The following is a 17,287-nucleotide window of genomic DNA, read 5'->3' on the forward strand; positions in this document are numbered from 1 at the left end:
TCCACTCCTTCCCCCTCCGTGCCTCCCCTTCACCCCCTGCTCCCCGGAGTCCCCACCCTCATTTCCTGCCTTGTTTTTCTTCACTGCACTTGTCACCTTCTGATGTACTGTCCAGTGTACTTGCCTTTTCTTTCAGCCTGTCTTTGTCCCCTGTTCTGTTGTCAGAGCCTAGAATAGTACCTGGCACATAGTGGGTGTACGGTAGATAAATCTTTATCAGGATGATACTGTTGACTTTGAAAGTGGTGGTACGATTCTATACACCAGTAGTATAAAAGCTACTGCAGCTGCCTGAGCTCAGAATGTTTCATTCGGAAGTTCTGACTGATGATTTGCTGATTTGCCTGTCCCAAACCTCCTTTCCTAATAGAGGAGAATTGAAGCCGGATAGAACAGGTTTGAGGGGATGATGAAGTTGGATGAGGAGAGGAGTAGGCTGATGTCATTACCTCTTCGACGGTTTACTTCTGACACCTGTTCTTTCAGCGTGACCGTCACCAAACTCCAGGCCACCCGAGGAGATGCTGGTCTCGATAGTGGACTCTCTCAAGTATCATTTTGCTTTCTTGTCTATTCTACACACAACAGAACTTTTGTTATTTTTCTCTTTTAGGGCACCAATGCCTCTGCTCTGGAAAAAGACATTGGTCCAGAGCAGTTTCCAATCAATGAACACTACTTCGGATTGGTCAATGTAAGTATTTTAAAATGTACTATCTTAATCAAATGTTTTAGAGTTCTTGAAGCAACTCCATTCCCATTTTCGTTATTATCAAGCTTTAAATAATCGTTCGTACTGCTTGGTTACCATAAGTGGCAAATATTGGGGTGGGGGAAATTTAGTCCAGTTTTTGAAAGTGTGAGCTGCCCCAGAAGAAAGTGTTTAATTAGTGCATTATCGGGTCAGATTCTCATTTTTTCCCCTGTGCTTTAGAAGATTTCTGCTGCACCCATAACTTTCACAGTGATATTATTAGCCTTTGTAGCAGTATCTGCTTTTGTATGTTCTCCCTTCACCATCTGGGTGGGCTCCTTGGTAGCTTTGTTTCAGTATGCATCAGTTCAACCAGAGCATCGAAAGCGTTTCCAGCTCATCACCAGTAGCGATTCAACAGCACAACTTGGTATTTGAAGCATGGGTGGGGAGTCAGGGGAAAACTGGGGCCAGTTTACCTCAAAATCCCTTGGCCTCATTTTGCTTGTGCTCAGCAATGGTCCCCTTGTAGATGGCCATACTTGCCAGGGCCTGTGTCCTAGACAAGTTGATTATGACCAAGTAGTGAGGCAGTATTGCCCACCACCCCCGTGAGCTTTCTTCCCCACCTGATCCTTTCTCTCTGGGGTGGAGGATTTAAGTGACATCTGGTGTTAACTCATAAGCACCTGGTTTTCTGGAACAACTGCTCTGAGTGTGGTCTGTCAGTTCAGGTGTGATAGGTGGTAATTTCTGCTGGGACCATTCTCTGAGTGAATGCCACCTGTGGGATAATGGAGTGGACATTGGCTTTGCGGTAGTACAGACCTAAGTCTGAATTCTGCCTATGCCGTTCACTAGCTGTGCGATCTTGGGCAAGTCACTTGGCCTCTCTGTGTCTCCATTTCCCTCTCTGTAAAATGGAGACCATAATGCTTTCTACCTCTTGGCCTATAATGAAGGATCCATGAGAGCTCCTATTGAAGGTACTGACATGAGACTGAGGCACATTTGTGGACACTCGGTCAATGTTAGTTCCTTTTCTTTCCCAGACGTTGTCCACTGGCCCAGGGCCAAGTGTTACTAAAGGGTGTCTGGCTGAAGGTGAGGTACTGAGTAACAGAAAAGGATGGTAGGAGGAGGCTACAGTACTGGAATATAGGACATTGTGTTGATGAAATACTGACTCCTAATTTTAATGCAGTTTTTTTAGGCATAGTGCAAAGGCCTCTTGCTTAAGCTCTGTGAGGATAGTTATTCAAGTTGCTGGAATTCTACCTTGTGCAGGGAAAAGACAAGTGCAGACTATGGAGGAAAAAAGAACTAAGGCCATCTCCTAGTCTGTGGAAGCATTGTGAGACCTAAACTTATTAATAGTTTCATTTATGTTTGTTTCGAATGGTAATTCATGAAAGTTACAGCTTCTCTTTAAAAAGACGTTTGTCTCATTGCATAATTGTGTCAAAGTAGATTAAAATATATAAAAATAGGAAGTGTTCTATCTTAACATACGTAGAAATGTCACGTTAAGGATGGCGGTGCATCTGCCTTGCTCTTGGGCAGACAACACACAAGCCAACAACCAATCTTGAAATGCTCATGTTCTATTTTAATCTTACACAGCAGTTCGTAATCGGTTATTAATCTTCTGATTTCCTTAGTTTGTTTTCCTTTTCATTTTAACGTGCATGAAAAATTCTAAAGTGAATGTCTCAGCTATGTGTTCACCCGCAGAGTTGGTTATTATATAGTCAGTTGAAAACCAGGGAGATGATGACTTACTTTTTCCCTCGTTAATCATAATCTTGAGTATCCGTGGCTTTTGAGAGGTCATAGTATTACTCTGTGGGCCCTAATCAGATTGCAGGAGACCAGGAACTGGGTGGTACTGTTGTATTGAGACAATTGCTACTTTGGCGGAAATAAGATTGCTTTGGAGAAAGTGAGGAAATGTGGTCTGAAGCCAATGGCAGGCGTGCTGGAATCTTGAAAGGGAGAAACTAAAACAAGTCCCCATTCGGTGAAGACTGTTTTAGCTGAGCAAGTGGTTCCTAGTTCCTGGATTTCTTTCTGATTGAAATTTTTATTTTCCCTGTCATAGGATTTTTGATGTGTTGCCTTGTGACATCTTTTGTGTAGCCAGCTGCTTTTCTGCGTCTCCACATCATGTCGATTTTTTTCTTCTTCAGTGTCTCTCTCTTTTTTAAGCACCAGAAAGTTTCACTAGATTTTTTAAAATCAAGGCCGAGTGCTTCTTATCATCTTAGAGACTTTTAATGGGCTAGAGAGCTACCAGGCTTGCATATACTAGCATTCATTTCCCTGGTGATGTTCAGAGTGCCGTACTTGGCTTCTACCACCGTGAGCAGGGCTGTGATACGCGGAATCTGGGCTGGTTCACATGGAGGGTGGCCCTCTCCCTCTCCCCACCTGGTTCGGAGGTGGTGCAGCCCCGGACCCTGATTTGAACCATCCCTGTTGTCCTTTGGCAGTTCGGAAACACATGCTACTGTAACTCCGTGCTTCAGGCCTTGTACTTCTGCCGGCCCTTCCGGGAGAATGTGCTGGCATACAAGGCCCAGCAAAAAAAGAAGGAAAACTTGTTGACATGCCTGGCAGACCTTTTCCACAGCATCGCCACGCAGAAGAAGAAGGTTGGCGTGATCCCACCAAAGAAGTTCATTTCGAGGCTGAGAAAAGAAAATGGTGAGTAGCGTGGAGACGAATGGGTTTCAGGCTCTGAAATAAGGAGAATTGACAGTTCTGTATATCCTCAAAACGAAACCTTTTTTTTTTTTTTAAATGGGAAAATAGTATGGCCAACTACTCAACTATCATTTGAAAAGATATTTCTCCTTTTCCACCCAGTATATAAAACAAAACTGAATTAAAGATATACTTAAAAATTCAAATTTATCATTCCATTTTGGAATGACCTTTTCTTTTTGCTCCACATTGGAAGGAGTTTTTTCTGGGTAGGATCATTGTAAGAGGAGAAATTGCCCAAAGCAGGACACTGATTGGAATACATAGGTTGATGCAATAATTGAATAAAATAGTACTATCTTATAAACTTGTCATAAGTGATTAAACTAAATGCAGATTGTCTAATCAGAGGCTCTGCTGTTTTAAAAATAATACCTTTGATTTTTGTTTGCCTAAGTTGAAGGATATCAAGCTGATATTTTTCTGTGATAAAAAATGTCCTGCTGTCACCTGATTTTCTTCTTTTTTTTCTATATTCTTTTTTTTGTGTGTGTGAGAAGCGGTGGTAGAGATGAGGTTATTCCAGAAGTTCTGCATGGGTAATTTTTATGACTATAGAAATATTTGATACGACAACTTGTGTTTAGCCTAGATTTCAGCCTTACTGCAACAGACTTGCACAGTTAATCAGATGTTTGTTTTATAAAGTCTCATTTAATTTGATTGCCATCTTTTGAAGTTGTTGTAGTTTATACACACCAGAATAGAAATAATCTGAGAAGGAAGCAGAGCCCTCCCAAGTCTCCTTGTGCACATGATTAATAATGAAGTTTCACAGCTGCATTCATCTCTTGATTGTTTGTCCTTATGGCAGGGAACAGGCTGCTGGAATCATTTGTATTTGGTTTCAGAACACTATCAGATAGATACATTCTCATATATATCCCTCATCTCCCTTATGTGTTTCATTTAAGCTGCTTCCAGGTTGGTCCAGGGTTTAATATGATCTTTGGGAAGAGACCCTGTTGCTCTGCATAAATTACGAAGTGAATAATTGATCATTGGTGGTCACATCATATTAAATACTGATACTTTATCAGGGAGTTTATCAAGTAATTCCTGTTCTTTTTCTTCTTCTTTTTTTTTTTTGTAGAACAAATAAAAATGTTGGTAGCTTTTCATATATATGATGACTTCAGGAAGATATGGGAAATTTAGTTCTTGGTGGGTGGTAAAAAGTGGACGTGAACAAAAATTTTTTAAAAACTTATCCATTGAAGTTGCAAAATAGAGGTGAACGTGTTCCATACGTGGCCACTCTTTCAATATAAAAATGGAAGTGTGGTTTGTAAAATTAGCATTTTCTTTGCTTTTCAATAGCCAGAGATTGAAATGCCGACCCTCTCCTTTCCAGATCTCTTTGATAACTACATGCAGCAGGATGCTCACGAATTTTTAAATTATTTGCTAAACACTATTGCGGACATCCTGCAGGAAGAGAAGAAACAGGAGAAACAAAATGGAAAATTAAAAAATGGCAACATGAACGAACCTGCGGAGAATAATAAACCAGAACTCACCTGGGTCCATGAGATTTTTCAGGGAACGCTCACCAATGAAACTCGATGCTTGAACTGTGAAACTGTAAGCATCAGGAGGGCTTTCATGTAATTTGCTTGTGTGTAGTTGTACTAACTGTGTTGTGCGTGAGTGTAGTGTGGTATCGTAGCACCTAGCAGTTGTCTTCAGTATGTGCATACCGTTCTGTTTATGTGTATGAGCCTCAGATGCAAACTTTTGGAAGCATGTCTCCATCTAAGACGTCTCAGCTGGCTGAAGTAGAGTGATGAGGGAAAATCTCAAGAACTAGATTGCTGTGCCTCATGGACTAATTTTAGGGTCTACCAATTGGAAGTATTGAACTGGACCTCCACCGGTTATCTTGAAATGAACTTGGCCACAGGGAGGTCATGTGTGACTTAGAACAGACCACCTCCCCAACATAAAGGGAATCAGCTGTGTATGGTGAACTTGAAATCAGAAGACAGGCTTGACTTTTTTTTTTTTTTTTTTTTTGGCTGCTTTGGGTCTTCGTTGCTGTGCGCGGGCTTTCTCTAGTTGCGGCGAGCGGGGACTACCCTTCCTTGTGTTGCGTGGGCTTCTCTGTTGCGGAGCAGCACTAGGCGTGGGCTCAGTAGTTGCAACACACAGGCCCTAGAGCGCACGGGCTTCAGTAGTTGTGGCATGTGGGCTCAGTAGTTGCAGTGCACAGGCCCAGTAGTTGTGGCGCACGGGCTTAGTTGCTCCATGGCATGTGGCATCTTCCTGGACCAGGGCTCGAACCCGTGTCCCCTGCATCGGCAGGCGGATTCTTAACCACTGCGCCACCAGGGAAGCCCCCATGCTTGGCTTCTGATTTTCTAGCAGTTAGCTGGGTGTATGGGACAAGTCCCTGACAGCACTGTTGCCAGGGCTGGGTTAGCTTATGTGTCTGGGTGAGTCTGGCACATGGTAGGTAGGCACTTAGTGTTAGTTGAATTTGAAGACATTTTCCAGGGTGTGATTCAGGATGTTGCCTTGGCTTTCTGTATTTGATTTAACTCTCTGAGTGGCCTCTTAATGTGGTAGTTAAAAGCCCAGCTTTAACTAAAAAAAAAAAAAAAAAAGAAAAAGAAAAGCTTTTTAAAGGCTTTAGGGCCAGGCTGCTCAGTTTGTATGCTGGCTCTGCCAGTCAGCAGCTGTGGGACCTTGTGCAAATTATTCACCCTCTCTGACCTCACCTCATCTGTAAATTGGGGATGATGAGAGTGCCTGTCTCGTAGGGTTGCTAGGAGGATTAAATGAGTTAGCTTTTGGAAAGCACTTAGAACCATGCTTGGCACATACCAACTGTGCAGTAAAAGCCAACTATTACTATTTATGATGACTACTAATAACATAGAAAGTATGGGTTCATCTGAGGTCTCAGAGTTTCTTAATAACGTCATATGAAAAATTCTGTAGGATTGTGCATCTTTCTGGGGAGAGAGACAGTAGTTGCATCAGATTCTGCCAAGGGACTGGCACCCAGAAATGGTTAAGAAATGTGGATTTAAGTGGGAGGCTCTTTGTTTTTGGCAGTCTTCTATCCTTCTAAACAATTCTTGAAGCATTTGGAGCATTTGAAGCATTCTGGTTTGTTCCTTGTAGAAACAATTAGAAAACATAGCTAAGCAAAAAGAGACTAAAAGTTACCAGTAATCTCCCCACCCAGAGATGATAAATTTGTAACACTTTCTAAAAATTGTGATCACGTTAGCCCGGAGATAACCATTTTGAAATATATCCTGCCAAAACATTTTCTGCACATACTTATCTATCTAGAGATCTCTCCTCCTTCCCTTTCTCCTTCTGTTCCAGTAAAATTCAAATGCATACAGAAATAGAATAGTATAATACATCCCATATGTGTATGACTGAGGATCAATGATTGTTAACACGCTGGCCCATCTCAGTCATCTTTCCTTTCACGCCCCCTCCCACTTCACAGAACTGGTCTATTTTTAAGCAAGTCCCAGGTAACATCATTCCATTTGTAATTTCTTCATTACTTTGTTATATATCTCCAAAAGGTAAGAAATCTTTTTTAAAAAAACATTGGTACAATGCCATTATCACACCTAAAAAGAATTCCTTTAAATCATTGTTCACTCAGTGTTCGTTTCTCTGATTATGTCACTTTTTCTTTAAAGCAGCTGGTTAATTCAAATCAGTATCCAAACGTGGTCCACACATTGCATTTGGTCAGTATGTGTCTTAATCTATGAGTTACCACCCCTCCTTTTTTTCCCTCGTAGTTTAGTTGTTGAAGAAATCAGGTTGTTTGAAAGAATTTCCCACATTCTGGAAACATCCTGTGGTGTTTAACTTGTATTGTGAAATGGCAGTACGTTTCTACCATCCTATTCTTTGTTTCTATTCAACCCACCTATTTTATATTCTTTTTTTTTTTTTCCTCTTGCCTTTGTATCAATGAAACGTCTGTCTTCCTTCCTATTTTTTTTTTGTTGTTGTTGTTAGTTTTAAATTCTTTTAGAGGTTACTCTAGAGACTACAATACACATCCTTAACTTGGTTTGTTTTTTTTCCACTTTCCCAGCAATGCTAGAACCTTTGGAACCCTTCATCTTCTTTTCCTTCTTTTGCATTATAGTTTTGTGATGAACTCCTGAGTTTTAACATTTTATGTGTTTTAATCCATTGCAGTTTTTTTATTCTTTTTGATACTAAATTTATTTTTAGAGTAAATTCATGTCCTTTTTAAACATCAAAATTAGGGCTATATTGTACGTAGTATAATCTGCAGACTTGCAGTCTTTTTGCTTTCTTCCCTTCTTTTAATAAGGGAGTATCCCTTGGTACCATGCTCACCTTACCTCTTGTATCTATTCTGTCACCAGGTCCTGTCTTGTTGTGTCTCTTTAATCCTCTTCATCCCTCCTGCTCCCACCCTGGCTCAGGCCACCCATCACCACTTTCTCCTGTTAATGTCTCATGCCCGTTTACTTTTTTAGAGCAGCCAGAAGAACCTAGAAGGGTAGAGGAACCCATCAGCTCGTGACTGGCCGTCTCAACTAAGCTACAGCAGTAACTTCCTACTGGGTTTTCTTGCTTTTCTCTTGCCCTTTTCCATGTTACTCTCGTGCCCAAAGTAGAGTAGTGGCCTCCAGTTTCTTTATCTTCTTTGAGAGAGTATGTGTACGTTTTGATTTATCTGTTCTTTGAATGTTTGCTAGAACTCGAAACTTACCTGTGCATCCCTAAAATAAATAGCCGTTTGGATTTTTTTTGCTCTTTAGATGAATGGAATCATGCAGTGTGTATTCTTTAGTGTCCTGGGTTTTTTTTCGTTTTTTTTCTCACTATCCCATGTGAGATTTATTTGTGCTGTTGCATGAGGCTTAAGTTCATTCATTTTCGTTGTCATATAGTACTCCATTGCCTGAATATACCACAATTCATGAATCCATTTTACTGTTGGTGGGTATTTGGTTGTATCCAACTTGGGGCAACTATGAACAATGCTGCTCTGAACATTCTAATACATATACAATCTAGTGTACATAAATCTAGTTCCTCTAGGATATATACACAGGAGTAGATTTGTTAGGTCATAAGATGGGCTTACCATTAACCTCATTAGAAAATATCAAATTCCCCCAAGTGGTTGTACCATTTTATACCCCCAGTGCATGAGCATTCTTATTCTCCACGTTCTTGTCTATACCCACTATTCTCAGATGTCTCTTCACTTTGGTAGTATAGTGGCTGTTGTAGAGACAAGTATTCTTTTATTCAATAAATACTTTTTTTTTCTTCCCACATCTGCTAAGTAAAGGTATAGACACTGAGGATGCAGTGAGAGCCTGGCCTTTCTGAAACTTTGAGCATGGAAGACAGACATTAATAACAGAGTGGATAATTCATTTTGTGGTTACAATTGCAAAGTTCCATGAAGGAGTACAGAGTATTCTGTGAGCTTAGATACAGGAACCAGAACAATGGGGCATCACATCTCTACATTTAGGCGGGAAACCTGCCCCAGACTGTACAGCTGGTCTAATTCTTTTGGTTATCTTTGAAATTAACAGTTACTACATCCGTCTTGTGATTCTCTGTGTAGATTTTCAGAAAGACTCAGTCACATTTGTAGTTTCTTTTTTTGTCTGAGAACAGGTCAGTTGATCCCAACAAATGCAAAATTGCACCCGCAGATAATTGTATTGCAGAAGCTGTTACAGAGCCTGTTTTCTCGTGGAGGGTTACCACGGATCGGAAGCCTGTGCCCAAAGATTCCTCCAAAACTTTTGGATCACACCATAGAGTTTGTTTTAGCGGGATTCCAACCATTTATACTTCGTTTGTGGAAGAGAATGAGAGTGTGTGGGTGTGTCTTTGTGGAGGATGGTGCACTCTGAAAAACGTACATTTATTATCCCCTGAAATGATTACATTTGAGGCAGGAGTGCTTTCCACCTTCCCCGCTCTGGAGTTACTTGGATAATCACCTCCATTTTCTTAGATCCTTTAACTGGACGGGATCCTACGAGTCACCTAATCCTTCCTCTCCCAGTGCCCGAGTCCCTTCTGTGACGTCCTAGCCAGTTGGTCACCAGCATCTGCTGGATCCTGTCCAGAGATAGGGAACTCAATCTTCCCAGGCGATGCCTTCCATTTTTAGAAAGCTCTAATTGTTAGAAAGCCCTCTACTTTCTAAGAAAATGCATAGTCTGCGGGCTTTTTAGTTGTTACTGTAGAATGTTGAGAACTTAGTGTAAAAGAAGACCTAAGTTAAAAGTTTTCCTTCACAGGATGAGAAATATGGGGCCCCGTTTAAGTAACGTCCTCTGCCCAGGGCAAGCAGCCTTTACAGAGCGCTTCCGGCAGAATTGCCAAGACCATTAGTGAACACTCACAGTGGGATTGAACTGCACTAGATCTGGAGCAGCAAATTAGCCCCTGGGGGAGCCTCGCTGTAGGGGCGGCCTCAGCTGGTAGTTCCTCCAATTGTGCAAAACCCTTTGTGCCAGTCTTCATGCTTTCAGACGATAATGTTTTTCTTTTTCTGGGTCTCACCCTTTGTAAACGTTGCCTGTGATTGCAGTGCAGATGTCAACTGAGGGGTTTACGGAGACAAACGGTTTCATTCTGCAGTAGACTTGGATCGACAGTTTTAAGGGGGTCATTCAGTGCTGACTGTCCCAGATAACCGTAACCAAGGCACTCCAGAACGGAGGCCTGGGGATTTTCCAGTCTAGCCTCAGTGTTCCCTTGGTTGGAGCTTAATTTTGTTGTTGTTGTTAATTCCCGCCCCCCGCCCCCACTTTCTCTTTCAACTGAGTTTTTGCTTTGCAGATCTGTGGTTCTCAGTGCTTCTCAGTGGCTTTAAGACTGAGAAGCCAAAAGGTTGTCTAAAGAGCTGCTTTGTGAAGTACCAATTGTATGCCCCTTCTTGTTTTGTTTGCAGAGGTTAAAATTGACTCAGTAGAGCTTCTGAGCCCTTCACAGAAGAGGAGTGGGGATGGGCGCTGTGGTCAGGTGGAGTCACTCGCTGAGGGGTGGTTCTGAGTCCCCAGGACTCAGGTGGGCTGTGGTTGCCACTCTTCCTGAGCCCAACAATTTGGCACCGACTCTGAGCCAGCACGTTTTCAGTCCCTGGCTGAGCAGCGTGGAGCTGCCACCTGGTCACCTTTTCTGCTAAGCCCAGCAAAGGCGGCTGGGGATTTAGAAGCACATTTGAATAGGATTTTAATTACTCAGGAACTTAGCAAAGCTCATGATTTTTTTTTTTTTTTTAATTACTCAGGAACTGAGCAAAGCCCTGTATATTAATTTGTTCTATTAATTGGTTTGTAATGAATTAAAAACAAGAGCAAGTAGGGTCTCTTCCATCCTTTTAAAACTAGTTTTGGGGGAACTCCATGCCCAAAATCGGGGGAGAAGAAAGGAGAATAAGATGTAGCCTGTACCTGCCGAGAGTATCAGTCTTAGTGATACATATGTTTCCTTGGAGACAAGCTGTGTTTTCACTTAGACCAGAATGAGATCCTTGTGTGTGGGAATAAAATGGTTTTATTTTCTGGCAGCTTTCTGGGAAGAGATAAAAGGAAAAAAAAAAAAAATTGCTTGATCACTCTTTGCTTTTGACTATGTCAGTCTGAGACAGGGGGAGAGAGAAAAGTCCAAATGGAAGGGTTTAGTGCCATGTTTTGATGTCACCGGTGGGGCCATCCACCTGAGCAGTGCTTTCTCTTAATTCTGGAAGCAGTTTGCACTGGGAATTGAGAAAGTTACAGTAACTTTCTCCAGTTCTTTAATTAGATTTGTACCTTTCTTCCCTCTCCCTGAAACAAGTACAGGGAAAGATTTGCATCTAAAGGGAGACAGTGTTTCTTTGTTTTCATCCCCCTTCAAGTACAGGACCTTGAGTAGAACTATCTAAATTATGTATGACTTCAGTTGGCTATAATCGTTTTATTATCTCTCAGAGAAAGGCCATTTAGGTTTAAAAAAAGTTTTACTAATTAAAAAATATAATACCTGTGAATTATTTTTTAAAAAACAGGCACAGGAATGTATAAAAAGAAAATCATTCATAATTCTTCCACCCAGATGCCATTATTGGCGTTTAGATATCTTTTCATTTGTTTAGTCTTTTGTTCAGTTATATATTCATTTATTTAGTAAATATTTATTGTGTACCTATTAAATACTGGAAATTGTTTTATGTACTAGAGATATAGCAGTTAAAACAAACAGAAAAGATAGTCCCTGCTCTTTTATTTACTAATATACACATTTAAAGCTATACATTTTCCTTTTAGCACTGTTTTAGCTGCATCTCTCAAATTTTGATACATTTTCTTTGTCATTAGTTCAAATTATTTTCTAATTTCTCTTGTGACTTTTTTTCTTTGACCCATGTATTACTTAGAAGTGTGTTGTTTAATTTTCAAATATTTAGTGTTTTCCTAGGTATCTTAATGTTTTCCAATTTCATTCTGTTTTGGTTAGGGAATATATTCTGTATGATTTCAGTCTTTTACAGTTTATCGTGACATGTTCTGTATCCTAACACACGGTCTATTTTGGTAAATGTACTTGAAAGCAGGGTCTCTCAACCTTAGAACTATTAACCTTTCGGATCAGATCATTGTTTTTTGTGGGGTGCTGCCCTGTGCATGTTTAGCAACATCTCTGGCTTCTACCTACTAGATTCCAGTAACATCCCCCAAAATGTGACAACAAAAATGTCTCTAGACATTGCCAAATATCCCCTGAAAGGCAGTTTCCCTTGTTAAGAACCACCGAGTTGAAAATAATTTATATTTTGTAGTTGTTGGGTATAGTATTCTATAGTTATCAGTAGGTCATGATGGTTGGTAGAGTTATTCAGATTGTCTGTGTTTTTCTTGATTTTTTCCCCCATAGTTTTATATTATTTACTGAGAAAGTAGTGTTAAAATTTCTAACTATAATTGTGGGATTTGTCTTATTTCTTCCTCTAATTCTGTCAGTTTTTGCTTCATGATTTTTTTTTACTTTTTAAAAACAACTTTATTGAGGTGCAGTTTAATTACCATGAAATTCATCCATTCAGTGATTTTTTTTGGGGGGGGGTGATTTGCTAAGTTGTGTAACTATGACCAAAATCCAGGTTTTTTTGGGGGTGGGAGTCTTACAGCCATTTATTGCTTTTTTTTTTTTTTAACATCTTTATTGGAGTATAATTGCTTTACAATGTTGTGTTAGTTTCTGCTGTATAACAAAGTGAATCGGCTATATGTGTACATATATCCCCATATCCCCTCCCTCTTGCACCTCCCTCCCACCCTCCCTGCCCCACCCTTCTAGATGGTAACAAAGAACCAAGCTGATCTTCCTGTGCTATGCGGCTGCTTCCCACTAGCTATCTATCTTACATTTGGTAATGTATATACGTTAATGCTACTCTCTCACTTCGTCCCAGCTTACCCTTCCCCCTCCCTGTGTCCTCAAGTACATTCTCTATGTCTGTGTCTTTATTCCTGTCCTCCCCTAGGTTCATCAGAACCACTTTTTATTTTTAGATTCCATATATATGTGTTAGCATACGGTATTTGTTTCTCTTTCTGACTTCCTTCACTCTTTCTTCAGTCTGTATGACAGACTCTCGGTCCATCCACCTCACTATAAATAACTCAATTTCGTTTCATTTTATGGCTGAGTAATATTCCATTGTATATATGTGCCACATCTTCTTTATCCATTCATCTGTTGATGGACACTTAGGTTGCTTCCATGTCCTGGCTATTGTAAATAGAGCTGCAATGAACATTGTGGTACATGACTCCTTTTGAATTATGGTTTTCTCAGGGTATATGCCGAGTAGTGGGATTGCTGGGTCATATGCTAGTTCTATTTTTAGTTTTTTAAGGAACCTCCATACTGTTCTCCATAGTGGTTGTATCAGTTTACATTCCCACTAACAGTGCAAGAGGGTACCCTTTCCTTCACACCCTCTCCAGCATTTATTATTTGTAGATTTTTTGATGATGGCCATTCTGACTGGTGTGAGGTGATACCTCATTGTAGTTTTGATTTGCATTTCTGTAATGATTAGTGATGTTGAGCATCCTTTCATGTGTTTGTTGGCAATCTGTATATCTTCACTGGAGAAATGTCTAGGTCTTCTGCCCATTTTTCAGTTGGGTTGTTTGGTTTTTTTTCTATTGAGCTGCATGAGCTGCTTGTATATTTTGGAGATTAATCCTTTGTCAGTTTTTTTGTTTGCAAATATTTTCTCCCATTCTGAGGGTTGTCTTTTGGTCTTGTTTATGGTTTCCTTTGCTGTGCAAAAGCTTTGAAGTTTCATTAGGTCCCATTTGTTTATTTTTGTTTTTATTTCCATTTCTCTAGGAGGTGGGTCAGAAAGGATCTTGCTGTGATTTATGTCAGAGTGTTCTTCCTATGTTTTCCTCTAAGAGTTTTATAGTGTCTGACCTTACATTTAGGTTTTTAATCCATTTTGAGTTTATTTTTGTGTATGGTGTTAGGAAGTGTTCTAATTTCATTCTTTTACATGTAGCTGTCGAGTTTTCCCAGCACCACTTATTGAAGAGGCTGTCTTTTCTCCATTGTATAGTCTTGCCTCCTTTATCAAAGATAAGGTGACCATATATGCGTGGGTTTATCTCTGGCCTTTCTAGCCTGTTCCATTGATTTGTATTTCTGCTTTTGTGCCCATAATCCAGTTTTAAAACATTTCCATCACACCAATAAGATCCTTTGTATTGGGCAGTTAATCTCTGTTGCAAGCCTTAGGCCACCGCTAAGCTACTTTCTGTCTTTAGATATTTGCCTTTTTTGGACATTTCATATATATGGAATCATACAAGATCTGGTCTTTTGTGTCTGATTTCTTTCACTTACATAACATTTTTGAGATTCATTTGTGTTGTAGCATGTGGTTCATTCCATTTTGTTGGTGAATACTGCTCCAGCTTCATATATTTTTGAGGCTCTGTTATGAGGGACTTCCATATTTTTGATTATGTTTTTCTAGTAAATTGACCCAAGTATTAGGAAATACCATTTTTATTTCTCATAATTTTGTCTAAAATCTATTTTCTTATATTAAATAGCCCACTATATATGTATATTAACTCTTTACATAGTATATTTTTTTCCATCCATTTTTTTTCAGCTTATCTGTTTCTTTATATTTAAAGTGTAGCTCTTGTGGGCAGTATGTAGCTGGTCTTGCTTTTTAAAAAAATTCAACTCAATTTCTGACTTTTACTTGAAAAGTTTATTACATTAGTGTTTATTATAATTATTGATATGGTTGGGTTTGAGGCTCCCATTTTATTATTTGTTTTCTGTTTATTCCCCCGGAGCTTTTTGTTTCTCTCTTCCTCCTTCTCTGCTTTTTAAATGTTTTTCCCTTTTCCGATTATTTGTGTGTGTGTATATTACATTGAACAATTCCATTTTAATTTTCCTCTTAGTATATCTTCGTACGTTGTTTTTTAGCGGCTGCTCTGGAGAGTACAGTATATTCTTCACTCTTCACGGTCCCCATCCAATTAATAATGTTCCATTTCGCGTAAAACATAGTTAACTTATAACTGTGTAGGTGCATATTCCTTCCACCCCTGACCTACCTTGTCCTTTACGCTATAGTTGCTACATGTATTACATTTACGTGTGTTATAACCCCCACAGGACCGTGTCATAATTCCCATTTTTGATGCTCTTCACTTTTTCTTGAGGATCTGGATTTCCATCTGCTAGCTTTTCCCTTTGGTATAAAGAATTTCCTGTAACCTTTCTTGTAGTGCAAGTCTGTTAATAATGAATTCTGTTCACTTTTATCTTCATTCTTGAAGGATATATTTATGGGATGCAGGAATTCTGTTTTGATAGCTTTTTCTTTTAGCATAGTAAAGATGTTCTGTGTCTTCTGGCCTCTGTAATTTTTGATGAGAGGCCAGCTTCCAACAGAATCATTCTCTTGTAATGTGTCATTTAAAAAAAAAAAAGTTTATTTATTTATTTTTTAGCCATGCCACGCAGCTTGTGGGATCTCAGTTCCCCGACCAGGGATTGAGCCCAGGCCACGGCAGTGAAAGCCTGGAATTCCAAACACTAGGGCACCAGGGAGCTCGCTGTAATGTGTCATTTTTCTCTAGATGTTTTTAAGATTTGCTTTTTTACCTTTGGCTTTCAACAGTTTGACCTTGGCTGGCCTTCTTTGTATTTATCCTGCTTGGTGTTTGTTGAGTATCTTCAATTTATAAATGTATGTCTTTCACCAAATGTAGGGAATATTCAGCCATTATTTTTCAAATCATTTTTCTGCCCTATTCTCTCTCCTCCCTGTCTGGGACTCCAATTATGTGTATGATATCTAACAGGTTGATTGAGTATCTGTTAATTTTTATTTCAATCTTTCTTTTTTTTCCTTTATTCTTCTCCTTGGATAATTTCCGTTGTTCTGTCTTCAAGTCCCCTGGTGTCTCCTCTGTCATCTCCAGTTCTCTGTTAAGTCCATCCAGTGTATTAAGTTTTTAGTTCTGGAATTTCCATTTGAGTCTTTTTTTGTTTGTTTCTATTTCTCTGCCGAGATGTCTTATTTTTTGGTTCACTGTGAATATATTTCACTTTATTGAAGATATTTATAAAAGCTTATTTAAAATCATTGTTTGTTACTTCCAACATCTGGGTCATCCCAGGATTGGTCTCAGTTGCCTCCTTTTATTTTAAGAATATCTTCCATTTTCCTGGTTCTTCACATATTGTAAGTTTGGGTCATATCTGGGACATAGAGAATGTTCAGTTTGAGAGACTCTGGGTTCTGCTGTTTTTCTTCAGTTAGTTTTAGCAGGTAGTTATCTTGGTTGGACTCACTACAAACTGTTTCCTAGGCAGCAGTTTGACTCTTGGGTCATCCCTTTTGTAACCAGCCAGGTTGCTGTGAGTGTACTCTGTGCATGTGTGTGGCTCAGGGGTCAGCCAGAGATGTGGGTAGACAGAGTTGGGGATACTTTCTCAGATTCCTTCCCTTCTTCTCAGTGGACGTGGTTTCCCAGATTGGATTTTCTGGCTCCTAGACCAGAAAGACTGCATTTTCCCCCATGGATCCCACTAAAGGCTGTGAAACCATGAACTCATTTGTAGCTCTTTTCCTCCACGTGTGGACTCCCCATCTGCCTCCATTGCCTTCAGGTAGTTGCTGTTAGTTTATAGTTATTTGAGTTTATACTTTTCTGGAGGAGTGTTGGAAGGGCAGGATCTTAGTCATTACAGAACTTTTGAACTTTCACTTTAGTAAGGGGGAAATAGACAATAAATGAATAAAAATAAAATATACCTACAGACATACCTTGGAGATATTGTGGGTTTGGTTCCAGATCACTGCAATAAAGTGAATATCACAGTGAAGCGAGTCACACACATGTTTTGGTTTCCCAATACATATAAAAGTTATTTTTACACTATATTGTAGTCTATTAAGTGTGCAATAGTATTATGTCTAAAAAATGTACATACCTTAATTGAAAAATACTTAATGCTAAAAAATGATAACCATCATTGAAACCTTCAGTGAGTCATAGTAGTAACACCAAAGATCACTGATTACAGAGCACCGTAAAGCATAATAATAATGAAGAAGGTTTTAAATATTGTGAAAATTACCAAAATGTGACACAGAAACACGAAGTGAGCAAATGTTGCTGCCAGTACACTTGCTCGAAACGGGGTTGCCACAAAACTCCAAATTGAAAGAAACACGCTATGTGCCAAGTTCAGTAAAAGGAGGAGTGCCTGTCACGTTAGTTGTAGTTGTGTTGGTTATATTTGTTG

General features: G+C 39.6%; 1 protein-coding gene across 3 annotated transcripts in view; it reads left to right on the forward strand.

Moving 5' to 3' along the window:
• The window catches only part of USP46 (ubiquitin specific peptidase 46), a gene marked incomplete at its 3' end in the record, with an annotated part of 62,438 nt that overhangs the window by 25,513 nt on the left and 19,638 nt on the right, over positions 1-17,287 (forward strand). For all 3 annotated transcript variants that reach the window (XM_082653369.1, XM_082653370.1, XM_082653368.1), the window contains exons 2-4: positions 614-694; positions 3,187-3,400; positions 4,815-5,044. In XM_082653369.1, coding sequence (XP_082509495.1) covers positions 614-694; positions 3,187-3,400; positions 4,815-5,044 — 525 coding nt within the window. The remainder of the gene's footprint in view (positions 1-613; positions 695-3,186; positions 3,401-4,814; positions 5,045-17,287) is intronic.

Source organism: Grampus griseus (assembly GCF_964374135.1).
Source record: "Grampus griseus genome assembly, chromosome: 4".
Taxonomy (NCBI): domain Eukaryota; kingdom Metazoa; phylum Chordata; class Mammalia; order Artiodactyla; family Delphinidae; genus Grampus; species Grampus griseus.